Here is a 27,659-nt window from a genome sequence, read left to right as displayed (position 1 = left end):
TAAACCAATAATTATACAAACAAACAAACAAACAAACAAACACTTACCTCTATTGATATATCCACTGAACATTTGCAGAAAATAGTGCACCTGAATAGCATAGTAGTTATTAGGTACTAATAGTAGTAGACATTTAAAATAAATATGCTTATCAGGCGCGGATCCAAGGAGGAAGGAAGAAAATGTTTTATTTAACGGCGCACTCAACACCTTTTATTTACGGTAATATGGCGTCAGTGAAGTACCACACAGATATTGAGAGAGGAAACCCGCTGTCGCTACTTCATGGGCTACTCTTTTCGATTAGCAGCAAGGGATCTTTTGCACCATTACACAGACAGGATAGTACATACCACAGCCTTTGTTACACCAGTTGTGAAGCACTCGCTGAAAATAGAAATAGCTCAACCGGTCCACCTACGGGGATCGATCCTAGACCGACCCCGCATCAATCGAACGCATTACCACTGGGCTACGTCCCTCCCCCGATCCAAGGAGGAGTCCCGTGGGTCCCGTGGCCCCTCTTTTCCAGAAAGTTAAGGGTCACAAGTCTTCTGCGATGCCTAAATATGTTTTATTCGTGTAGGTACAGTAGCTGCTACACATACTGCACTAAAACAAATGTACATTATTCTAAGCTCAACAAACTGAGCAAACACCTAAATTAGACCTTTTAAACCCTTTAAACCCTTTAAAATTATACTGAGTCTACTTTTTTCTTGTATTTTTCATAACAAATGACACTCTTGCTAACAAAGACAAAATGCATGGTCTGTTCTAAGTGGTTAAATAAGGCATGTAAACCTCGTGATTGCCGCTTCAAAATACTTTCGTTTAAAGCGGCAATCTCTAAGTTGCATAATGACCAAAATATTCATTTTTCTTTTGAAGTGTAAATATTATACCGTGAATTAAATACCTCGTACCCCACGAAAAAAAAACCCCAACCCCATCCCAATAATTTTATTTACTCTTTTGTTTTTGTTTTCAAATTCATATTATTGGAACATCCAATAAGGATGACCCACAGGCATGATGTTACATTTTGGATTTGACAAAGAACTGGCCGTTATTTTTATGCATTAATATTTTTATGTATTTTATATGTTTTACATCACCAGTCCTGCCGGTGACGGACAATGGATTATTACTATGCATAGTTCTGCGACACCTTTATTATTTCAGGCGCGAATCCATTGCGTGTTTCAATGGTATTTCGCCATTTTTCGTTAATTTACGAAACTTGCCGAAGACATGACGTCAACAATGCTTTGACGTTTTAATGTTCTTATAGGTGTCAAAGCGATACTACGTACATTCTTCTGAATAAAGTTTAACTTCAGAAATGTGCAAACAGAATCGCTTTTTGACATTTATAAGCATATTCATTTTAAATATGTACTACTATTACGACCTAATGACGACATCTAACTTCTGTGCTATTTAGTTGCTATATTTTCTGAGGATACATCAATAGAGGTAAGTGTTTGATTGTTTGTATGATTATTGATTTATCAGGACCGACGAAGTAGGGGGTTGGGTACGTAGGCATTTCTTCAAAAGAGGGGTCACGGGGTACCCACTTACGGTTTAGCACGCTTTCCTGGACACACACTTCAGCTAGGCCTATATGCACTATTTATTCAGGACAGCGAAAGCGAGTTTGATGTAGTCTAGAGGATAATAAACGAGTTACAGTTATTATCAAATTTATGTTTCGAGAGAAATAATGTTCACTTGTCACGAGCTTTAGCGTGGTGAAGCGCTCAGTATCTCTCTCAATATCTGTGTGGTCCCGTAACCATATGTCTGATGCCATATAACCGTAAATAAAATGTGTTGAGTGCGTCGTGAAATAAAACATTTCCTTCATTTCCTTATTGTGTTACGATTAGAATATTTACGGTAACAATCTCTGCCTCTCCGGTGTAGTTGGACGAATAACGGTGATTGGGTATATTAGCCGCCAGTGGTGAAAATACGTTACGTAGTGTGTGGCAGCGTAATTTACTCTTGTATGAGGCACAGTCGAGTAAATCCTTCTATAAATTCATCGTTAATTTTTCACAATGGCTGCGGCTACTGCAAGGAAGGTTATCATTGGAATAGACGACAGCGACTTCTCAGAGTATGCGTTTGACTGTAAGTATGTATACGAGGACATGCTAACTATAGCGTTTGATCCATTACCGTAATAACCATGATAACTGCACGATTAATTACTGGTATTTAATGTTCGTAAAATATTAGACACTTTGTTGAAAGTTCTTATAGTCTACGGTTAATTGTAACGTGTAAATTGTATTAGAATACTGACCAAATGTATCACATTATTGTGTATTACTGTAAGAACAATAAATATATTTAATGACTTGTAAACATATATTTTTTTTAAAGGAATGCGTGCGCAAGGCTTTTGGACTGGTATGCATATGAACGATATATAGTGCACATTATTGCTTAATATCAACAATAATAATTATAGTTAATTCATAAAATGGTTAAATGTGAATACGCCCTCTGGCGAGCCGGTGGTTACATAACATATAATGTGTCACGTCAGAAATTAGTCTTAAAACTGAAGAAACAAAACATACCTGATTTTTGCAGATGCAGATTCTGTAATAATATCCATCCCAGTAAGCCAGCAATAAGTATATATATTATTTTTCAATACAAAATAAACCACCATTGTCAGTGTCAAAATAACTGTATTATATTTTGTCTTTACATTAACCCATGTACTGAAATGATAATCGGAGTGTTTTCTTAGTTAATTGGTCTTTTCTTTCCATGGCCTGTACCTGTGGTTCCTGATTGGCAGGCGTGTATTTTGAATGGTAACCATGCAGTCAAGGTGTCTAGACGCAGGGTATTGTGGGATGATCATGCAGCCACCCCTAAAATCATAATGGACATTATCAGCCAAACTGCTATATTACTGTAAATAATTCTGTAAAACCCTTGATTAAGTAGACTTTCCTATCTAAAATCACAAAACTGACCAATTACGTTGTCCCAAAGAAAAGAAAATTATAACTTGGGTATTGTGAGTGGTCGTTTTTGCTCCAATAGGCCAACAGGCCTAATAATATGATTTTTTTTCATTCAATTAATGCAAATTGAAATATATTTAGTTAAATAGTTTATTATATTATCAAGTCATTTATGTTGTTTTACAAGTTAAGTTGATAAAAGCGAAGCGCCTTATCATAAATGACTGCTTTGTTTACACTGTGCATACAGGAGTTGGTCGGAGATGACATCACTTCGCCCCAAGCTAGAATTGTGAACGCATGGAAAACAAAAGAAAATGGCTGCTCCCAGTTAGCAGGAATAAAACGTTTTTTTATTAACTCTAAAATGATGCATTTTTCATTTTGTAAAGCACTCAAGTCAGTATGTGTTGGTGGTCTGGGTATGCATCTTTCCAACACATAAGGCTCATGTTTGAGTTTAAGGCTGTTTTTTGTTCATCGTCTCTCTTATCTGTCAGGTCATCTTAAATAACAAAATTGTTTAGAATAAAGTACAGTAAAGATAAATCCCTGTAAAGACTAGAAAATGCAGTTCTAGACATTAATAGTTTTAAAATAAGACTCCTAATTACACTGGCAGTGTAACAGCATTGCAGAAGACATGAGATTTATATTATCACTCCTGAAAAATCAAGAATTCTCCATATGTCTGGAATACTGCCAAGAATAAAATGAAAAGTAAAAGCTGCTTGTGAATTTGATTATCACAAAGCATCGATCCCTGTCGCATTGGTGGCCCATTGGGCTATTTGTTGTTCCAGCCAGTGCATCAGAACTGGTATATCAAAGGTCGTGGTATGTGCAATCCTGTTCTGTAGAATGGTGCATATATAAAAGATCCTTTGCTATTAATAGGAAAATGGGAAATGTCAGAATTATCAAATGTTTGAGATCCAGTAGCTGATTATTAATAAATTGATATGCTCTAGAGGTTTCGTTAGACAAAACAAACTTTATTAGGCATTTTGAGAGCCTTTTGTCAGTTTTAGTCATTTTTCTTTTGTATCAATGTATACCAATTCATTAATTTTCATTTCATTTCAACTTATTTTCGTGCTTATATCCAATTAAGGTTCAAGCACTCTGTCCTGGACACACCTCAGCTATCTGGGCTGTCTGTCCAGGACAGTGGGTTAGTTGTTAGTGGTTAGTGAGAGAGAAGAGGGTGTAGTGGCCTTACACCTACCCATTGAGTTGTTAAAACTCGCTCTGGGTGGGAGCCGGTACCAGACTGCCAACCCAGTACCTATCACCCTTAATATGTCTGATGGCTTAACTATGACACCAGTGAGGCCGGTGTATGCCAGTGGTGAATTACTGTTAATGACCACAACAATCAGTACACCCAGTTGGTTACTGATTCAGCTTGTTACGGACTGGCTGAAAAGTCAGGTTTGTACCTGCCCTGAATGAACTAAACTAAGTACATGTTCTAGTAAAAAATCAGACCACAGCCAAGTGGTGTCATTAAACAAACTTTAACCATATATACTTGAATGTATCGATTTCAGTCAGTGGGCCCATTCGGCTATTTCTCATTCCAGCCAGTGAAACACGACTGGTATATCAAAGGCCATGGTATGTGCCATCCTGTCTGTGAGATGATGCATATAAAAGATCCCTTGCTATACCAATGAAACAATTAATATAGCAGGTTTCCTCTAAGACAATATGTCAGAATTACCAAATTTATCTTTGACATCCATTAGTCATTGATTAATAAATTAATGTGCTCTAGTGGTGTTGTTAAACAAAAACAAACTTTACAGATCACAGTCAATTGATGCTACATGTACATGCAGCTCTGGGTTCATGAACTAAAATGTTTGACCAAATCAGCTATTAAACTTCAAAAATTACACAAACTCTATAACAAAGTACCAATTATTACATGAAATAATTTCACCAAATTGAAATAAAGTTCTCCAGTTTTTGAAATTGTCAGTTGATGAATATAGCGAGTGCCATGCTGAGAGCACCGTATGTGCTAACAGTTCACATAGTTGAGGACTTCTCCAGCTAGACAAAAACTGGCATTTTAAATTTATTTTGAGTGATATGGGCAGATTGCAGTAATTATAGAGACTCTTGACCAAATCACAAGATTGAGAGGGAGCAAGAGCCAACTGTCACTCAAAATACACAATAAGCTTTCTGATACAGGCACGGCAGAAGCAAGGAGACATTGGAGGTTGGGGGGGGGGGGGGGGGGGGGGGCTGACTAAGATCGAGGATGCCAAGCAAAGTTTCTAGGGGTATGCTCCTCTATAAAACTTTGAAAACTAAATTTCCTGCATTCTACAAGTAAAATTCATCTCTGCCTTAAGATTTACTACCGATAATATTTTTTATTCAGAATTATTGGGATTTGACACGTGGTGTCTGAGATAAGTTTTACAAGCAGCTTTTGTCTTCCATCTTAAAGTATTTCACAATTACAAAATTTATATCCATAGCAATTTTGTTTGACATAAAATGTATTTGATGCTACTACAATCACCAGGCTGTTTAGAAACATATTGAACTTGACAGAATTGGTAAGTTAAACAAAGAGTTGTAAGTTGTAATAATTTTATATATATATATATATAGTCAGTGTTTGATCAGATCCCTATTCTACAATTGCTGTGGCAAAGTTTTTATTTTTAATTTTTTATTATTAATTTTTTTTAAAAGCACGGATTGCACAGAAAAGGTGGGTTTATTTTGGAGTTTTTATGTCCTCATACATGTATGCCTTGCTACCCTAAATGCTTTCTGTCACGTTTTCCACATATATATATATATATATATATATATACACATATAAAAATACATATTTATGTATATATAGTTACAGCAACTTTTAAAATCATCCAACACCATATAACAGGAAACAAAATGTGTTGAGTGTGTTGTTAAATAAAACATTTCCTTCCTTCCTTTTAAAATCGGACCCAAAATGTGTGACACAATATTATTTGAAATGGCTCAGCATTTAATATTTCTGGTATAGATGGCACTATTGCAGGGTTTCTAAATTATGGTAGCCCCACTCCCATGGCTAGTGATATTCAATGTTGGGCAAGTTAATAACTACTATTGCCATGCCCGACGGCTAGTGAAAAAAAATGGTCACATGTTGTTTTTAAGTCTATTTTGTAAATATGAATATCCTGCCACCACCCCAACCCCCCATTATTAGTGTTTTTAAGTCTATTTTGTAAATATGAATATCCTGCCACCACCCCAAACCCCCATTATTAGTGTTTTTAAGTATATTTTGTAAATATGAATATCCTGCCACCACCCCAACCCCCCATTATTAGTGTTTTTAAGTATATTTTGTAAATATGAATATCCTGCCACCACCCCAACCCCCCATTATTAGTGTTTTTAAGCTCTTATCTCCCTCTTTAGGTGACATATCTGATTGTTACTATTATTTAGTAAAATTGTATTATCTTAAAGTAAAGTAGGGCTAGTGATTTTTTAATTGTGGCTAGTAAGTTTTTAAAATCACTGATCCCATGGCTAGTGGATTTTATACAAATTCTAGAAGCCCTGCTGTTGTAGCTACATGTACACATAAGCCTTATACTGCATTAAATTAAAAAAAACCAGAAGTCGACACACATGGGTCAGAATTAACTAGCGGTAATTATAATATAATATATGTACAGTGAAATAAAAATCTGTAAAGCTAAAGTTTGTTTTCTTTAATGACACCAGAAGTGCACATTGATTTATTAATCATCGACTATTGGATGTCAGAACATTTGGTAATTTTGACATATAGTCTTAGAGAGGAAACCTGCTACATTTTTCCATTAGTAGCAAGGAATCTTATTTATGCACCATCCCACAGACAGGGGATATATGGCACATACCACAGCCTTTGATGTACCAGTTGTGGTGCACCAGCTGGAATGAGAAATAACCCAATGGGCCCACCAGCAGGGATTGATCCTAGATCGACCACTCATCAAGCGAGCACATAGAGGCTTATAAACAGAAGGAAAAAAAATCTCTATCAGACAAAAATATGTTACATTGCCTTATAGTTAAATAATAATTTCCACATGTAGGATCATTGCCTTTAAACTGACATCAACATGACCTTTAAATTAAAGAAATGTTTTCGCTGTTTGTACATTAACTGCATGTAGTGGGTCTATCCTCTTTCTATCTGTTAAGATATTAAGGCACAAGATTGGTTCACCCCATGTGTCACTATTATCTTTATGTTCAGTTTGATTTGCTAGTTCTGTGAAATGGACAGATAACCTGAAATACACATATACATGCAAGATCTTTTATATATCTAGACCCACCCATGATTGAGATATTTTGAGACGTATAATGACAGTACAGGATACGGTACTTCTTCTTAATGAATGCTCCTTGAATTCCAGTTAAAAGCAAGAACTCTTTACATGCATTATAGTAGTAAATTTATACAGGATAGTGCATATCAAAAACTTTGAAATACTGATATCACATCCCTATATAAACCATATTAATGGGATTTATTTAGGTACAATATACCAAGTTTTAAGCTGTACAAAAATATAATGATGGAAAGAAATAAGGTATACATTGAAATTTCTGTAGACCCAATTTGACCCAGTATAGTTACCTATTAATATTTAAAAATAATTGTTTCCACTAAAACCACCTAAGTTATAAAAACAATCCATGTTACCTATTACAACAATTAACAGCATTAAAAAATAAATAATATTTTATCACTTATAAATGAGTACATGTATATATAGAGGATTCGTCACGAGTATCTTTTAATATGGAAAATATCAACCGAGTCTATGTTAATCGGTATTTGTCGAGGCTCTGCCGAGACAAATACCGATTAACTTGACGAGGTTGATATTTTACATATTAAAAAACACGAGTAACGAATTCTATTTATCCTATAACACTTCTAAATTAACATTTTAATTATTATTTGAGTAAATCACAGTACTAAAGTCGGCGCCATCGATAATATGACGTCATCACAATTAGCACAGATTAGTTTGATGTCACGCATTTTAAAGAAATCTTTGAAAACGTTACGCTCAGGTACACGGGTCTGGTTGGCTTGTAAGCATATGACCCATCCACAGCAACAGGTTACCTTGAGACCATACCATTATTAACCGGGTTAATAAAGTAAATTATCACATGGGTTTATGACATGGATATCATAGGTAAGTTATAGGATAAATTTATTTACTTATGAATAGGAACTCCTCCATACCCCCCCCCCCCCAAAAAAAAAAAAAAAGAAGAAGAAGAAAGGAACAAAAACCTTTATTATGTATTACAGTTTATAGCATTCAAACCCAGTAGAGACCAGTAGAGCTAATTTTAATCAGATTTATTAAATAAATTATACTTTAAATACATGTAATACATGTTTGATGATGATCAGGTATAAATGGGAATTCTCAACACACTCAAACTGGATATTGTTTTAACACTATGCTTCCTTACAACTTCACGACTTTACAACTGTAATCCTCAACTACAAATGGAAGTTTAAGATTATGCCAGTGCTCCATAGTGCCCCATGCATGTATATCAAAGGTTATGGTATGTGCTATCTTGCTACTATTCGGTAGGTGTGATGGTAACCTATATTGCCAAGCTGTTTTGACGTTATCTATACGAAGTGTTAAGGTAACCACAGGCCCATAGGAACAGTATTTGATGTGGCATTGTGAGGGGAGGGGGTTACACAGTCTTTTAAGCTTAGTTGGGGAAGGGCACAAGGCATATGTTTATCTTTACTTTTATAGTAAAGTATAGTAGAGTAGGACATACCCATATGTTATATATCAAAAAGCCATTATTTAGAAAGTTTGTTTTGTTTAATGACATCACTAGAGCACATATTAATTAATCATTGGCTATTGGATGTCAAACATTTGGTAATTCTGACTTGTAGTAATCGGAGGAAACCCGTTACATTTTTCCATTAGTAACAACGGATCTTTTATCTGCACTTTCCTACAGACAGGAAAGCATATACCACAGCCTTTGACCAGTTATGGGTTCATTGGTTGGAACGAGAAAAATCCCAATCGGTTGAATGTATCCACCGAGGTGGTTTGATCCTGTGATGCAAGAACCTCAAGCAAGCACTCAACCGACTGAGATAAACCCCACCCATCCCATTATTTAGAAGATGGTTGGGTTATTTGGTTACGTGAATTGTGTTATGATATGTAGCGGGTGAGTTTCAATTTGACTACTGGTTTTGCTGTTCATCTAGTGTCCACAAAGCTGTGGGACATAGGTCAGTGGTACAACACTCGCTTGATGTGCTGTCAGTCTGTGATCGATCCCCATCGATGGGCCCATTAGACTATTTGTCATTCCAGCCAGTGCAAACAACTGGTATATCAAAGGCTGTGGTATATACTACCCTGTCAGTGGGATGGTGCAAATAAAAGATCCCTTGCTACTAATCGAAAAGAGTAGCCTATGAAGTGGCGACAGTGAGTTTCCTTCTCTCAATATTTGTGTGGTCCGTAACCATATGTCTGATGCCATATAACTGTAAAATAAAATGTGTTGAGTGCGTCGTTAAATAAAACATTTCCTTCCTTCCTTCCATTTGTGGAGCACTGGCTGGAACAAGAAATAAACCAAATGTAACTGTAAAATAAAATGTATTGAATGCATCGTTAAATAAAACATTTCCTGCTTCTTCTTCTAATGTCCACAAATCAATCTAGAACAGTAGAAATAGATGTATTTTTGGCATATATGACTAAAGGTCTAATGATCCTCAAGTAATGCTTCACCTATTGATTTGTTCCATCAATTTAGACTTGCATAACCAACATGCAGACATAACAATGGTTCGCAAGTAATCTTGTGACCTATGATGCTTGTGATGTTGTTAAACAAATATCTGTTTCAATTTCTGAACAACATCTGTAGCAGATCTACTTGCATATTATATGTTCAACATGTAGTCAGTCGTGTGGTTATTATTAACTTATACTAATATAGTGGTGTAGATTTATTAAGCCATCCATAACATGTAATTCTGTGTTCATAGTTGTAAGCTGAAGGAGTCGTGTCAAAACACTCTATATATCTTTCTTCCTGCATGGAACTGTAATTCCTTTCTTGTTTCCTCACCCTCACCCCCCACTTCCAAAGCATTCCTCTGTCAGTTTTACCACTTGGCTAGTTATAGCAGCATTGTGCTATACTGGTAACAACAGCAAACACCTGCACTAATTGTGTATTGTCGACAGTGCATGGTGCAGGCCGGGAAGAGTGAAAGCACAGAGCATCCTCACCACTGTATGCTGTGTTATTTGCAGTGAGGATGGATACAAGGTGGGCTGCAAGGATTTGTTGTAGGAGAACAATCTTTTTGACACTTAAAGTGACTTATTTAATAGTGTAGATATCTCTCCAAAAATGTGCCACCAAAAATCTAGTATTTAACAGATAAACATAAGGAAGTTATATTGGATGTTCCCCCATAACAACAACAAAAAAAACCCCTGAAAAACAGCAGACCCCCCCCCCCCCCCAAAAAAAAAAAAGAGAGAGAGAGAGAGAGAGAGAGAGAGAGAGAGAGAGAGAGAGAGAGAGAGAGAGAGAGAGAGAGAGAGAGAGAGAGAGAGAGATATGGAGGAAGTAATCAAGAAAACAAAAACTGTATCCCCATTTACTGATTAATAACACTTATAACCTGTATAATAATATTCTGTGGTAAAAATATGAAGTATACATTTTGAATGCCTTTAAAAAAATAGTTACAGAATCAAACTGGCAAGCCATAGGAACAAAAAAACAAAACAACAACATAAAAACAAATAATGTTGTTGAAATCAATTTGTGGTGAGGGGGTGTTGGTAATAGAATTTGAAATGTTTGTTTAGAGGGGACCCAGTAGTGGTCTTAGTGTTAGTACAGGCTGGTAGGTACAGGGTTCGCAGCCCGGTACCGGTACCAACCCAGAGCGAGTTCCTAACCAAGGGTGATTAATCTTGTGACTCAGTCATATATAGCAGGGAGGATGGCAGGGTGGCTAGAATTTAGCTCAGTTGCTAACCAAGGGTGATTAATCTTGTGACTCAGTCATATATAGCAGGGAGGGTGGCAGGGTGGGTAGAATTTAGCTCAGTTGCTAACCAAGGGTGATTAATCTTGTGACTCAGTCATATATAGCAGGGAAGGTGGCAGGGTGGCTAGAATTTAGCTCAGTTGCTAACCAAGGGTGATTAATCTTGTGACTCAGTCATATATGGCAGGGAGGGTGGCAGGGTGGCTAGAATTTAAACTCAGTTGGTAACCAAGGGTGATTAATCTTGTGACTCAGTCATATATAGCAGGGAGGGTGGCAGGGTGGGTAGAATTTAGCTCAGTTGGTAACCAAGGGTGATTAATCTTGTGACTCAGTCATATATAGCAGGGAGGGTGGCAGGGTGGCTAGAATTTAGCTCAGTTGCTAACCAAGGGTGATTAATCTTGTGACTCAGTCATATATAGGAGGGAAGGTGGCAGGGTGGCTAGAATTTAGCTCAGTTGCTAACCAAGGGTGATTAATCTTGTGACTCAGTCATATATAGTAGGGAAGGTGGCAGGGTGGCTAGAATTTAGCTCAGTTGCTAACCAAGGGTGATTAATCTTGTGACTCAGTCATATATAGCAGGGGATTAATCTTGTGGTAGCAGGGTGGCTAGAATTTAGCTCAGTTGCTAACCAAGGGTGATTAATCTTGTGACTCAGTCATATATAGCAGGGAGGGTGGCAGGGTGGCTAGAATTTAGCTCAGTTGCTAACCAAGGGTGATAATCTTGTGACTCAGTCATATATAGCAGGGAGGGTGGCAGGGTGGCTAGAATTTAAACTCAGTTGGTAACCAAGGGTGATAATCTTGTGACTCAGTCATATATAGCAGGGAGGGTGGCAGGGTGGGTAGAATTTAGCTCAGTTGCTAACCAAGGGTGATAATCTTGTGACTCAGTCATATATAGCAGGGAGGGTGGCAGGGTGGCTAGAATTTAGCTCAGTTGCTAACCAAGGGTGATTAATCTTGTGACTCAGTCATATATAGTAGGGAAGGTGGCAGGGTGGGTAGAATTTAGCTCAGTTGGTAACCAAGGGTGATAATCTTGTGACTCAGTCATATATAGCAGGGAGGGTGGCAGGGTGGCTAGAATTTAGCTCAGTTGGTAACCAAGGGTGATTAATCTTGTGACTCAGTCATATATAGCAGGGAAGGTGGCAGAGTGGGTAGAATTTAGCTCAGTTGGTAACCAAGGGTGATTAATCTTGTGACTCAGTCATATATAGCAGGGAAGGTGGCAGGGTGGGTAGAATTTAGCTCAGTTGGTAACCAAGGGTGATTAATCTTGTGACTCAGTCATATATAGCAGGGAGGGTGGCAGGGTGGGTAGAATTTAGCTCAGTTGGTAACCAAGGGTGATTAATCTTGTGACTCAGTCATATATAGCAGGGAGGGTGGCAGGGTGGGTAGAATTTAGCTCAGTTGGTAACCAAGGGTGATTAATCTTGTGACTCAGTCATATATAGCAGGGAGGGTGGCAGGGTGGCTAGAATTTAGCTCAGTTGGTAACCAAGGGTGATTAATCTTGTGACAGTCATATATAGCAGGGAGGGTGGCAGGGTGGGTAGAATTTAGCTCAGTTGGTAACCAAGGGTGATTAATCTTGTGACTCAGTCATATATAGCAGGGAGGGTGGCAGGGTGGGTAGAATTTAGCTCAGTTGCTAACCAAGGATGATAATCTTGTGACTCAGTCATATATAGCAGGGAGGGTGGCAGGGTGGCTAGAATTTAAACTCAGTTGGTAACCAAGGGTGATAATCTTGTGACTCAGTCATATATAGCAGGGAGGGTGGCAGGGTGGCTAGAATTTAGCTCAGTTGCTAACCAAGGGTGATAATCTTGTGACTCAGTCATATATAGCAGGGAGGGTGGCAGGGTGGCTAGAATTTAGCTCAGTTGCTAACCAAGGGTGATTAATCTTGTGACTCAGTCATATATAGCAGGGAGGGTGGCAGGGTGGCTAGAATTTAAACTCAGTTGGTAACCAAGGGTGATTAATCTTGTGACTCAGTCATATATAGTAGGGAAGGTGGCAGGGTGGGTAGAATTTAGCTCAGTTGCTAACCAAGGGTGATAATCTTGTGACTCAGTCATATATAGCAGGGAGGGTGGCAGGGTGGCTAGAATTTAGCTCAGTTGCTAACCAAGGGTGATTAATCTTGTGACTCAGTCATATATAGTAGGGAAGGTGGCAGGGTGGGTAGAATTTAGCTCAGTTGGTAACCAAGGGTGATAATCTTGTGACTCAGTCATATATAGCAGGGAGGGTGGCAGGGTGGGTAGAATTTAGCTCAGTTGGTAACCAAGGGTGATTAATCTTGTGACTCAGTCATATATAGCAGGGAAGGTGGCAGAGTGGGTAGAATTTAGCTCAGTTGCTAACCAAGGGTGATTAATCTTGTGACTCAGTCATATATAGCAGGGAAGGTGGCAGGGTGGGTAGAATTTAGCTCAGTTGGTAACCAAGGGTGATTATCTTGTGACTCAGTCATATATAGTAGGGAAGGTGGCAGGGTGGCTAGAATTTAGCTCAGTTGGTAACCAAGGGTGATAATCTTGTGACTCAGTCATATATAGCAGGGAGGGTGGCAGGGTGGCTAGAATTTAGCTCAGTTGGTAACCAAGGGTGATTAATCTTGTGACTCAGTCATATATAGCAGGGAGGGTGGCAGGGTGGGTAGAATTTAGCTCAGTTGGTAACCAAGGGTGATTAATCTTGTGACTCAGTCATATATAGCAGGGAGGGTGGCAGGGTGGGTAGAATTTAGCTCAGTTGGTAACCAAGGGTGATTAATCTTGTGACTCAGTCATATATAGCAGGGAGGGTGGCAGGGTGGCTAGAATTTAGCTCAGTTGGTAACCAAGGGTGATTAATCTTGTGACAGTCATATATAGCAGGGAGGGTGGCAGGGTGGGTAGAATTTAGCTCAGTTGGTAACCAAGGGTGATTAATCTTGTGACTCAGTCATATATAGCAGGGAGGGTGGCAGGGTGGGTAGAATTGAGCTCAGTTGGTAAAACACTTGCTTGAGGGTATTTGATCACAGAATTGAACACCCTCAGAGAAACCATTCTCTGATTGTTTTTTTTATTTTACAACCAGTGTGCCATAACTAGTACATGTATATCAAAGGCAGTGGTATGTGCTGTCCTGTCTATGGGATAGTGGATATAGAAACAATAAGTGATGATTAATTAATAGGTGCACTCTAATGGTGTCATTAACCCACCCTCCAAGAAACCAAAAAATCCCCTTTAATTTGGCTGGGTTAAGAATAGTCCTGGTGGCACCAAGGGCTGTCAATCCTATATGACTCAATTACAGCTCACCTCACTCTGTTAGTACTAATGATAGTAGTTACATTTAGCTACATCTGGCCCTGTCACAGTATATTTTATAAGACCTGCATGTAAATGTCTGTGAAACGTTTTGCTTTCCATTTTCAGTTTATGTGCAGCATATTCAGCGACAGGGGGATGAGATAGTTCTCGTGCACGTTTCCGAGTACACGAACCTCATACACGCACGTGAGTACACTCCCCGGGTCTCACATCACACTGTACGCACACATACGAATAACGTGACCATTTCCATTGTCTTGCAGTTTACGTGAGGAATGTCTATCGGCATGGCGATGTCATTGTTCTGGTCCACGTGCCAGAATACTGCTACCGTATCAAGACCTGTGAGTCTCGATGTGCAGTGTAGGATGTCACTGTTGCTGTTGTTGTTGTGGTAGTTGTCATTGTGTTCTCACATCCTAGTATATGGAGATCTATATAGTCAGACCTGTGAAAAGGAAAGGAATGTTTGTTTAACAGCACCTCAGCATATTGTTTAGTCAGCATATAGATAGATAGATAGATAGATAGATATATAGATAGATAGATACAGACAGACAGACAGACAGACAGACAGATAGATATAGGTAGATATGGATATAGATATAATAATTTATATATATATACACAGTGTATCCTCTTTAAATCGGACATCTATGGAACCAAGTAACAAGTCTGGTTCTAAATGGTATACAGTTCAGAGAGGTTCTGTTCTGTATTTAAAAACAGACTGAAAAATGTCAGGTTTTGAGGGAATTTTGGTTTACAAAGTGTCCTGTTTTGAGAGGTTTCACTGTAAATGTATATATACTAAAATGTTTGTAGTGATTTTTATATTTAGCCTAGGTGCTCTTCCAGAACTGAACATTTCAAGGTGGCTTGGAGGCTCCATAATTATTAGGTAGATTTTCCCTTTAGGCCATACTAAATTAAATGCTAAATTTTCATTCATTTTTTTTTTAAATGAGGGGGGAGGGAGGAGAAATTTAATTTTATATTTTTAGGACATTGTAAATACGTGTACCACACATCAAACAAAGAATGTTTTTGTTTTGGTCAATAAAAGTTTTTAAAAATGGGGTGGTCCTTAATACTTGGGATGGGCATGGATGAACATCTAGGATATATTTTATTTTGTGTGGGTGGTGGATATTAAAACAAAATTTCATTCCACCCCCATCCCCCACCCCCACCCCCACCCGCCATGTAATCAATTCTAGAACAGTCCCTGGTTCAGACTGAGAGAGAAAAAACTATTGGCACATACACTGTAGCGTGCTGCTGCTGTTAATTAGCAACAAGTGATCTTTCACATGCACTTAATCAGGGCTATATGCACATAACATAACCCTTGAAAATCCATTAACCAGTCCCTTCACAGTTGGAAATATCAGATGAGTAATACGTCATAAGCACAAGTTGGGTGATTTGCGTTCCATAGAACAAATCTTCAGTATAGCTTGCACATGTTGACAAAAAAAAGAAAGAAAAAAGTTTGTTTTGTTTAACAACACCACTAGAGCACATTGATTTATTAATCATCGGCTATTGGATGTCAAACATTTGGTAATTTTGATCTATAGTCTTAGAGAAGATATCCGCAACATTTTTCCATTAGTAGCAAGGGATCTTTTATATGCATCATCCCATAGACAGGATAGCAGATACCACAGCCTTTGATATACCAGTCGTGGTGCACTGGCTGGAACGAGAAATAGCCCAATGGGCCCACTGATGGGGATCAATCTCAAACCAAAAGCGCATCAAGCGAGCGCTTTACTACTAGGCTACGTTCCGCCCCTGACAAAACAGAGTTTTGAATAGTGCATATTGAACAATCACTGAATGAGTACAATGATATTCAAACACTGGGGCCGGCTGGGGTTACAGCAGATTCTTCTCAAACAATGAGCAAGAGGTATGTTGGTACCATATTTTAGATAGATGATAAAAAAACCCACTCCTGAGATGAAATTATGGTGCACTTACAGTGTGCGATTTTGAGGAGAGTCCGGGAGCCTGAGGCTCACAAAAATCATGTAGAACTCTCTAGCTTGGCTAGCATATAAACCCAGCATAGCTTGTAAAAATTATTTGTACAAATACATTGATTTTTCGAAATGACACAGTCATCATATATCTCAAAATCCTGGAAAACCAGTCTTGCATAGTGATCTTTTCTGTCATTTCATGCAAAACATTTAGTGTATCTTCTGTTCTACTGAAGATGCATGGCAGGGCTCGTTGGGTTGGTGGCGGGCTCTCAAGATTTGCCAACAGGATGTCCTTATGGCAGTTTAATTTTTGAAACCAGAATCGCACACTCAAATAGGCTTGCAAATTTAATCATGTATCTCAGACACAAAAGATTGATCAATGAAATGCTAGATGATACAAGAATGGTAAACATCCCATTGAGTCCACTGAGACCGGCAAACCTAACCACTGTTAAACAGCCACAAAAGTTTGTTTAAAGACACTTCTTCAGCACATTTTCAATTGCGGCTAATGATGTCTAACAAGGGTGATTATTTTAACACTTGGTCAAAAGGGAAAGATGGGGAAAACCCACTGCCTTCACATTGGCTACTCCTACTGAATAAGCAGGGCAGTACATACCATAGCCTTTGATGTACCTGTCGTGGAGCACAAGGTGGGATGGGGGAAAAATAAAGAGTCTATCGAGAGTAGATCCTGCAGCCCACCCCACCTGGGAGCAGTGGTAGTGTGCATGGTTCATCTAGGATTGATCCCTGTCAGTGGGCACATTGAGCTACTTCTCGATCCAGCCAGTGCTCCACAACTGATGTAACAAAGGCTATGGTATGTACTATACTGTCTGTGGGATGGTGCATTTGAAAGATCACTTGTAATAATAAAAAGAAAAGAAAAAAAAGAGTACAACTGTAGCCATAGCGTGGTGGCAGCAGGTTTCTTCTAACTATCTCTGTCCGATGCCATATAACAGTAATCAAAATGTATTGAGTGTGTTGTTAAATAAATATTCCTTCCTTCCATCCCATTACACTCTTGACACTGTACAATATTCTGCTCTAGATACCAAAGTACATGTGGGGTCACTGCTAAATAGTGGACCTGCCGTATATGACCATTTTCAGCTTGTTTGACCATACATCTGAGCAGGTTTGACTGTATAATACAAATACTGTACAGTAGTATCCATTATGTATATAGTAGTATATAGTAGTATGTAGTTTATTATTACTATATCATACAGTTGCTTTGTTTTATTTGTCTTAGAGACAGCATTTGTTCCATAGCCTAAAGTGCTCACTTGATGTGTTGTTGGTCTAGGATCGATCCCCATTGGTTGACCCATTGGGCTATTTCTTGTTCCAGCCAGTGCAGAATGACTGGCTTATCAAAGGCTGTGATATGTGTTATCCTGTCTGTGGGATGGTGCATATAAAAGATCCCTTGATATTAAAGGACAAATGTAGCGGGGTTTTTCTTAAGACTATTTCAGAATTACCAAATGTTTAACATCCAATAGCTGATGATTAATAAATCAATGTGCTCTGGTGGTGTCGTTAAACAAAAAACCAAACCTTTTTTGTTCCCGAGTCTAACAAAAAGCTAGTTAATGTGGGCCTGTCCACCTGTTTTGTAGATTGTCTACACTCCATGGTGGTTGCCCTGGGTGCAAAATTCTGGACTGGTGAAAGGGACTCGGGGAGTGCTAACGGTCCACTGGTTAGGGGGTGAAATACTTGCCTTGCCCCGGGTGTGGGCAACCAACGCTACGCCATTGCTACAATATACTGTATGTTTATATGTGGCATTGTGTAGTACAGTGCATTGCATTTGTTTACATACCTAGAACCTGTTGGTAAATGTATGTAGGTGTATGCTTACAGTCTTACTGTATACTCTATCAGATAATGTATTGTTGTTTTATCTGTTTCATAATGGGAGTATACACATGGCATGTTTTAGTTGATAGACACTTCACTATAAGTATCAGTTGATTGTAGATTTAGAAGTAACTGCTATTGCCTTTCTGTGGTGGGATGTACTATATGCATGACACGTTATTGTGCATGCATGGATTATTAGTTGATTGTAATACAATGTATATATAATTATTATATAACTTTTAGTGAAATATCTTAAAATATCAGTGAAATAAAAGTGTTATCGTCACTGTAGAAAGTGTTATCGTCACTGTAAGAAAGCCAGAACTATTTTGCTGCTGGCATTTTAAAAATAAAGGTAAATTGCCAAAAGATATATAATAAATAGAAAAGTTTATGTTTTTTGTGATCTCATCTCATGCTTGCGTGATTCCTGAGAGATGATTGCAAACTTCACTCGATGAGATATAGATCATATTTGACAAAAAAAACATGAAATATCCTCTCTCTCTCTCTCTCTCTCTCTCTCTCTCTCTCTCTCTCTCTCTCTCTCTCTCTCTCTCTCTCTCTCTCTCTCTCTCTCTCTCTCTCTCTCTCTCTCTCTCTATATATATATATATATATATATACATACATACATACATACATATAGTCTTGTTTTAGGTCAGTATTGAAAAAAACTTTAACAGACTTTTCTTCTGCAACTGTTGTTATTAATGTATCTTCGTTTAAATATTTAATTTTTTTAAAGTTATTGTTATCATGTTAAACTCCATTTATTTAAATGATTGAATATAAGAGAAACTGAGTTCTATTCTGCAAACACTGAAAAATCTGCAAAATAAAATTAATGTGGGGCCAAATAATTCAACTTTATTTGCATTAATTAGTTCCTTTCCAGACAGCTGAAGTGTATGTCAGCTAGTGTATACATACTTGAACCTTAATATTACACTAGATATAAACATAGAAATTTACATGTTTGTGTAAACAGGAGCGTAAGAAGGTGCCAAAAAGTAGGGGGGGGGGGGGGGGGGGGGGGGGGGGCACACTTATATTTACACACTTTTACACTATTTTAAAGCAAATATAAAACAAAATATTTGAAAAGTGTGTGTGGGGGGGGGGGGCATGCCGCCTTGCCACCACCCTACCGACCCACCCACCCCGTTTCCTACACCAGTGGTAAATGAATAAGTGCAGATCATCTGAAATGAACTTTTAACTGAACAAAATAAAAAGAGTTTCGATGTTTTATTATCATCAACAGAAGATGAAGCTTTTATTTTCATTTTTATCTTGTGTTTTATCTTTGACTGCTCTGTCCTGGGCAAGTGGCCTGCATGCTCAGGACCACATCAGGCTTGGCAAAATAAGCAGAAAGAAAGAAGTGTAATATTTAAAGGGACTATATCCTGAGTTTGCAGCCATTTTAACATGTTTACGACATACAGAACCTATCTGATGACTAAACACTGGCGTAGGAAGTGGATGGGGGGGGGGGGGGAGGGTTGAGGGGTCAAGGGGGCAGCAGCGATGGTTTATATATATTTATATATGTGTGTGTGTGTGGGGGGGGGGGGGGGGCACCTTCATATGTCCCTGCTAAACGTACATATTAAATATATTTTCTTGTTTAGAACTGATCGTGTCTGTTAAACAAGGGGTGGTAAAGCGCTTGCTTGATGCATGGTCGGTTTGGTATCGATCCCTGTCGGTGGGGCCATTGGGCTATTTCTCGTTCCAGCCAGTGCACCATGACTGGTATATCAAAGGCGGTGGTATGTGTTTTCCTGTCTATGTGAAAGTGCATATAAAAGATCCCTTGCTGCATTAAAAAGAAATATAGCTGGTTTCTTCAGATTACTATTTGTCAAAATTACCAAATGTTTGACATCCAATAGCCGATGATTAATGAATCAATGTGCTCTAGTGGTGTTGTTACAACAAACCAAAATTTAGTTTAAACAAAGTGTTTGTTGTCATTCTAATATTTGTAGTAGCCCAAACCGGATTTTATCTTGCTCTAATTTAGTATACGTACATGTATAAAAAAATATATATTACAAAGTAAAATGAAAAGAAAGAGAGAGACTGCTGCAGACAGCAATACATGGCCACAAACACATGGATATACAGACACTGGTATTCTAAACAATATGTCAATTTTAGCCACCAAAACTATTAGTCAGTCCAGCCAGTGCACCACGACTGGTATATCAAAGACCATGGTATGTGCTATCCTGTCTTTGGGAAAGTACATATAAAAATCCCTTGCTGCATTAGAAAAAATGTAGCGGGTTTTGTCTGATGACTATCAGCCCCTGCAGTTGCCCACAGCAATCGGCAATGCCGTGGAGATTTTAATTCTCCACGGCACTTTTTTCCCCATTCTGACTATATTCAGGTTGTTTTTCAATGGCATGTTTTTTTTTGCCGTGGACATTTCGTTAATTACAGGGGTTGACTATATGTCAAAATTACCAAATGTTTGACATCCAAAAGCCGATGATTATAATGAATCAGTGTGCTCTAGTGGTGTCGTTAAAAAAAAAAAACTTCTTTTTTTAAAGTCAGAAACATCTTATGTACAGGTTATATGTCATTGGACATATTGTTTTAGGACCTCATTATCTATGAGAGAGAGGAAACATGCTACTGCCACTCCATTGGCTACTCACTTCAGTTAGCTCAGAAGGATCTTTTATATATACACCATCCCACATACAAGATACATGTAGTACATGCCACAACCTTCGTTACACCAGTCATGAATGGTGCACTGGCCAGAAAGAGAAATAGCCCAATGGGCCCACAGATGAGGATCAATACTAGATCATGTATCAGGTGAGCATTTACCACTGGACTACATCCCTTCTGTCAGGGGCGGGATATAACCCAGTGTTAAAATGCTCGCTTGATGTGAGGTCGGTCTAGGATTGATCCCTGTCGGTGAGCCCATTGGGCTATTTCTCGTTCTAGCCAGTGCACCACGACTGGTATATCAAAGGCGGTGGTATGTGCTATCCTGTCTGTAGGATGGTGCATATAAAAAATCCCTTACTACTAATGGAAAAATGTAACGAGTTTCCTGTCTAAGACTATTTCGTCAAAATTACCAAATATTTGACATCCAATAGCTGATGATTAATACATAAATGTGCTCTGGTGGTGTCGTTAAACAAAATAAATTTTAACATCCCTTCTGTAAAAATAAGCTGGCAACTGGCAAATTTCATCAGATGCTTTATTGTAATATTTTCCATTAGTAGGAATAGATCTTTTATATGCACCATCCCACAGACAGGATAACACATACCGACCGTGTATCAAATGAGCACTTTACCACTTGGCTAAGTCCTGCCCCTATTACAGTTATAAGATAGTTGGATGCTTAATAAAGATGGCAACTGGAGCATACATGTATGTATACACATAATGCATGCACGGCTGGCATATCAAAGGCCACAGTATGTGCTGTCCTGTCTGTGGGAAAGTGCATATAAAAGATCCTTGCTGCTAATGTAAACAGGTACAATGTAGCAGGTTACATTTCCTTGAAGACTGTTTGTGTGAATTATTAAACATTTGACATACAATAATGAATGACTAATAACACAATGTAAATGAATGAATAAATGAATGTTTAACGACACTCCAGCACAAAAATACACATCGACTATTGAGTGTCACTAAAACAATGTGATTTAGTCGTGTCATTAAACAAAACAAACTTTAACGTACACAGACACACATGCCACAACCACACACACACATCTATAAACAAACATGTACAGAAAGAAAGAAAGAAATGTTTTATTTAACGACGCACTCAACACATTTTATTTACGGTTATATGGCGTCAGACATATGGTTAAGGACCACACAGATTTTGAGAGGAAACCCGCGGTCGCCACTACATGGGCTACTCTTTCCGATTAGCAGCAAGGGATCTTTTATTTGCGCTTCCCACAGGCAGGATAGCACAAACCATGGCCTTTGTAGAACCAGTTATGGATCACTGGTTGGTGCAAGTGGTTTACACCTACCCATTGAGCCTTGCAGAGCACTCACTCAGGGTTTGGAGTCGGTATCTGGATTAAAAATCCCATGCCTCGACTGGAATCCGAACCCAGTACCTACCAGATGTAAACCGATGACCTAACCACGACGCCACCGAGGCCGGTAAACATATACAAAGAAACAGGGTCACTTTTAGAATTTAGAGACTTTAGGACCATGAAACTTGGCCGGTTTTTTCATGGGATTCAGGTTTGTTCAGTGTCCAGTTTAGACAGGTTTCACTGTACATGCATACACAAATACATACACACGTGCTACAAATACATCACATATAAAACACTGTACTTGTAATGAACTCCATCCAGTAGTTTGCATTGTAACACTGCCCACGGTGGTGTTGTGGTTAAGCCATCGGACATACGGTTGGTAGGTACAGGGTTCGCAACCCGGTACCGGCTCCCACCCAGAGCAAGTTTTAATGACTCAATAGGTAGGTGTAAGGCCACTACACCCTCTTCCAGCTCACTAATTACTAACAACTAACACACTGACCTGGACAGACAACCCAGATAGCTGATGTGTGTGTGCCCGGAACCGCATGCTTGAACCTTAATTGGATATAAGCACAAAAATAAAGTTGAAACAAAAAAGGATTGTAACTGTTGATAATATAATATAGTATATTAAACATGAAAACATATTTCCACTTCTGACTTCTTGGTTCTTTATAGACAGGAATAATTTGCTTACTACTTCCGTGTTTATCCCGTTAACTCATAGCCAGTGAGAGTTAAAGAGCAGGTAATTTTTTTTTTTATTGCTGTCAGATGTGCTACTGGGAATCACAGAGAACATAGATCTTGGCTATCCTTAAGTGAGAATGTGTTTACTTTTGTGGTCTTACCGACTCCCAGATGGCAGATCAGAGCACCTACTGGAATTGCAAGGAATATACCACTTACCTGTTCTAATTGGTCGACCTGCACCGAGAACCTCGGCCATCAAATAGAGATTTTTATTGGAGAAGGCAATTGATTTCCCTATTTAATTTCAGTGTATGTCTTTGATGAAATTTAAAAATAGAAGACAGGAATGACAAAAAGTAATGTTTGTGTAGTAACAGTACACTTGAGCACATTGTTTAAATTGTAGCTGTTAGGTGTGTTAACATTTGGTACCTGCAACACCCATTCAGAGAAGGAAGGAAATGTTTTATTTAACAACGCACTCAACACATTTTATTTACAGTTATATGGCCTCATGCATATTGTTAAGGACCACACAGATGTAGAGAGAGGAAACCCACTGTCGCCACTTCATGGACTACTCTTTTCGATTAGCAAGAAGAGATCTTTTATATGCATCATCCCACAGACAGGATAGTATATACCACAGCCTTTGTTACACCAGTTGTGGAGCACTGGCTGGAAAGAGAAATAGCCCAATGGGGCCACCGACGCGGATCGATCCTAAACCGACTGCACATCAAGCGAGCACTTTACCACTGGGCTATGTCCTGCACCCCTCATTCAGAGAAGAGTACAGGGATGTACTTTTTCAGCTGTTCTTCCTTTTTAGCGTCTGTAGCATACGACACTATATAGTTCATATCGAAATACATAACGGGTAATATGAATCTATTGGCCAAATAAACCATGCATGCCATTGCCCTGTCTTATATCTCACAGGACTTGGTTTATTTAGCTTATATTATACTTGTTCATATTAAACTACATAATATGAATTTACTGGCCAAATAAACCTATATCTTGTCTCGCAGGACTTGGTTTATTTTGCTTATATAACATATTATACTAGTTCATATTAAACTACATAATATGAATTTACTGGCCAAATAAACGATGATGCCCTGTGTTATCTCTAACAGGGCTTGGTTTCTTGAGCTTCTATAGCGTATTATACTATATCATACTGACAAGTAAATGTTTTTATTTTTTATTTTTTTGTTTAATGACACCACTCATGTACATTAATCGACTGATCCCACCTCTGGGAATTTGAAATACTGTACAATACGGTAATAGATATGTGCTGTAACCAAGGTAGATAATTACTCTGCTAGCACATTTAACTTCACCTGTGTCAGTGTAAACACTAAATCTTTCCTCACACATCAATGTATATATATTTTAATTTCGCCATGGTAGGAGTTCATTTCTGCTGGGGTTTTCTTGCTATGACGTAAAACTGCATTTGGAGCCAAAATGCCATCAGGTATGAACTAGGACATACATTCTGATTTCAATTTAAATATGCCCCTTATTTTGGATTAAAATATACCCACCATTTTTGTGCAATCCATGCTTTGAAAAAAGATTTTTAAATACTGTATCGCCAAATCATTTCTGGAACTTTGGTCTGACCAGAGACCAACTTTTTCTTCTTTTTTTTTTGCGGAGGGAGGCCTTATGCTCTTGTGAACTAGTTTCAGGGGAGTAATGGGAGTCAGAGTGATAACTTAACAACGTCTGAATAGACACACATCTTATGATGATGATGCTATTGTTAATGTGAATGGCTTCGTGTGTTACAGCTGCTCTGTTGACGGACCCGGTGGTTGTGACGGAGCTCATCAAGGAGGAGGAGACGAAGGTGAAGAAACTCATAGAACGTTACAGTGAGAAGATGAAGCACGCTCACGTACGTACCTTACGCATGAACACAAAATGTCTTTCTGGGGAACCAGACCCTACTTAGAAAAAAGGGCTGACCCTAATTATTGTTAGAAGTGGAGTTTTTTGTTTTGTTTCCTTTTGCTGTGTGATTTGGTTTGTTTTTTGTTTTTTATACGCCCATCAATGATGGGTCGTATTATGGTATGGCGTTGTCCATCCGTCTGTCCGTTCGTCTGTTAACGTTTTCTTGTCCGAACCATATCTTGAATACAGATACATACAGGACCATTAAACCTCACAAGTAGGAACAACATAGGATGGCGGTTTGTTGCATACTATTACTAGGTCACTATGACCTACTTTTCACGGTCTACTGCACATAACAGTAAATCCTTGTCCGGACCATATCTTGCATACAGATGCATACAGGACCATCAAACCTCACATTTGGGAACAACTTCGGATGGCAATTTGTCTCATACTATTACTAGGTCACTGTGACCTACTTTTCACGGTCTACTGCACATAACAGTAAATCCTTGTCCGGACCATATCTTGCTTACAGATGCATACAGGACCATCAAACCTCACATGTATGAACAATATGGGATGGTGCTTTGTAGTGTACTATTACTAGGTCACTGTGACCTACTTTTCTTGGCCTACTGCACATAACAGTAAATCCTTGTCCAGACCATATCTTCCATACACGTGCATACAGGACCATCAAACCTCACATGTAGGAACGTGGGATGGTGATTTCTTGTATACTATTACTAGGTCACTGTGACCTACGTTTCATGGTCTACTGCACATAACAGTAAATCCTTGTCCAGATCATATCTTGCATTCAGATGCATACAGGACCATCAAACCACATGTAGGAACAACTTGGGATGGTGGTTGGTCCAAAACAAACTGTTCGTCCATCCCATTGCAAACATTTCACATAATTATAATTGAATCATATCTGTAAAATATTCATTAATATAGATATGGTTTTCCATCAAACTCCTGATGGGCGTATCATGTACCTCACTGGTACTCTTATTAAAACTTAATATGTAGGTGAAAAAGAGTACATACGTAACATTTTATCTGGACCTGTAAGGGAGAATGTGGTAGCAAATCCCCCTTCCACCAAAAAACAACAAAAAGACTGCCCCAGAAGCTGACCTACCCTATCTACATGTCAAAATTTACACCACCTCAGGTGTACTTTTTCTGTCCCACATGACCGCATATGATGGAGTCTATGTATGTACCAGTCTATTTTATGTATTTCGTTTCTGAAGATTGTATTTCTACCACACCACATCTTTTACAGCTTGGCGGTAAAGTGAAGCAAATGACCGGTAAAGTAGGTGAGGCAGTGGTCGAGGCATCGAAGACGGAGAATGCCTCGATGATCATTGTCGGCACACGAGGCATGGGCAAGATGAGGCGGACATTCCTTGGCAGTGTTAGCGACTACATTCTGCACCACTCCCACATCCCTGTGATGGTCTGTCGCTACAAGTGTATGAAGCCCGGGCACAACCACCTCTCGACCGAACACCTGTGCAAGGACTGTCACAGTATGAACATGGAACAGGAGAAGAAGTGATAACCTGTTTTATTATCCACATAGTTCAAGATATTCAGGGAAATATACTGATGGAAAGAAATAAGGGAACACATCGAGCTGTAGACCAAACGTAATTCACTACTAGCGTAGTAACGTCTGTATTTCATACCAAGTTGTAATGTGGGATTGAATGTCTGTAGTGTTGAATGTGCTGCCTATATGTTCCCAGTCAATTTCTGACAATATGAATTGATTTTTAATGCAGTCATTATTTCTTGTTGCTATCTGTGTGATCCTTTATTTCTTTCCATCAGTATATAATCAGTATGACCCACGTGTGTCATAATGATTTCATGTGCACCACGAATGATGTAATTTTGTGAAGTGATGTCATAACTTAATGTGGCTTCCTCAGTGTAAACGCTTATAAAAAATGACGTCATTTCGGAAAATGACGTCGTTTCGTCGTCTCTTTTTAGTCATGTTTCAAACATTTTGACATGGTCCTAGCTTGTTATTCATAAAACTAATATTTTGGATAATGTGGATAATAAAGAAATTAGTACACTCACATGTGGAATCGTGCTGATTTTACGAAACTCTCGCTCGGGTAATACAATAATCCTTACACTCGTTTCGTAAAATCAGTACGACACACAAGCTCGTATAATAATCTCTGTTAGAGTGTTCTCTGTCTTAAAGGCATATTGTCCAGACCACTGACCTATTAAATGGCCTAACAAAGTATTACCTGAACAAAAATATATTTGATTTCCCCTTAAATATACTTTATTCAAACATCTACATAACCACCATACTTCACTTATTAATGATATTTTGTGAAAATAATTGAATTATGGCAATGGTCCATAATTCAAAAACTAAAATTGCCAAGAGGATTGATATGGATTTCACTCCATCATGGTTTAATTAAAGTGATGTGATAGCTAGATTTGGTTTTCAAAAATTAATGTAATTTTCATTTATTATCCATTTTTAGAGAAATAACGTCCTTAAAGGAGACCAGACACCAAACCATACATACGGACACCAAACCATACATACGGACACCAAACCATACATACGGCGTAATGAA

General features: G+C 38.5%; 1 protein-coding gene across 1 annotated transcript; it reads left to right on the top strand.

Annotated features, from left to right (window-relative positions):
• The first annotated feature begins 1,950 nt into the window (after nt 1-1,950).
• Nucleotides 1,951-26,690, top strand: LOC121389932 (universal stress protein YxiE-like). Its single transcript, XM_041521605.1, has 4 exons — nt 1,951-2,142; nt 14,568-14,648; nt 24,915-25,021; nt 26,324-26,690. The coding sequence occupies exons 1-4, from the start codon at nt 2,070-2,072 to the stop codon at nt 26,600-26,602; spliced, it is 540 nt and encodes a 179-aa protein (XP_041377539.1). The 5' UTR covers nt 1,951-2,069; the 3' UTR covers nt 26,603-26,690.
• The last annotated feature ends 969 nt before the right edge of the window (nt 26,691-27,659 follow it).

Source organism: Gigantopelta aegis, chromosome 3 (genome assembly GCF_016097555.1).
Source record: "Gigantopelta aegis isolate Gae_Host chromosome 3, Gae_host_genome, whole genome shotgun sequence".
NCBI lineage: Eukaryota > Metazoa > Mollusca > Gastropoda > Neomphalida > Peltospiridae > Gigantopelta > Gigantopelta aegis.
Note: the sequence above shows the minus strand (reverse complement) of the source record. Positions and strands in the feature narration are given on the sequence as shown.

Bases quoted from the DNA above. Each gene is read 5' to 3' on its own strand.
- LOC121389932 (XM_041521605.1), top strand. From the start codon at position 2,070: ATGGCTGCGGCTACTGCAAGGAAGGTTATCATTGGAATAGACGACAGC. The intron at 2,143-14,567 runs GTAAGTATGTAT...TTCCATTTTCAG, and splicing joins CTCAGAGTATGCGTTTGACT to TTTATGTGCAGCATATTCAG. The intron at 14,649-24,914 runs GTGAGTACACTC...CGTGTGTTACAG, and splicing joins CACGAACCTCATACACGCAC to CTGCTCTGTTGACGGACCCG.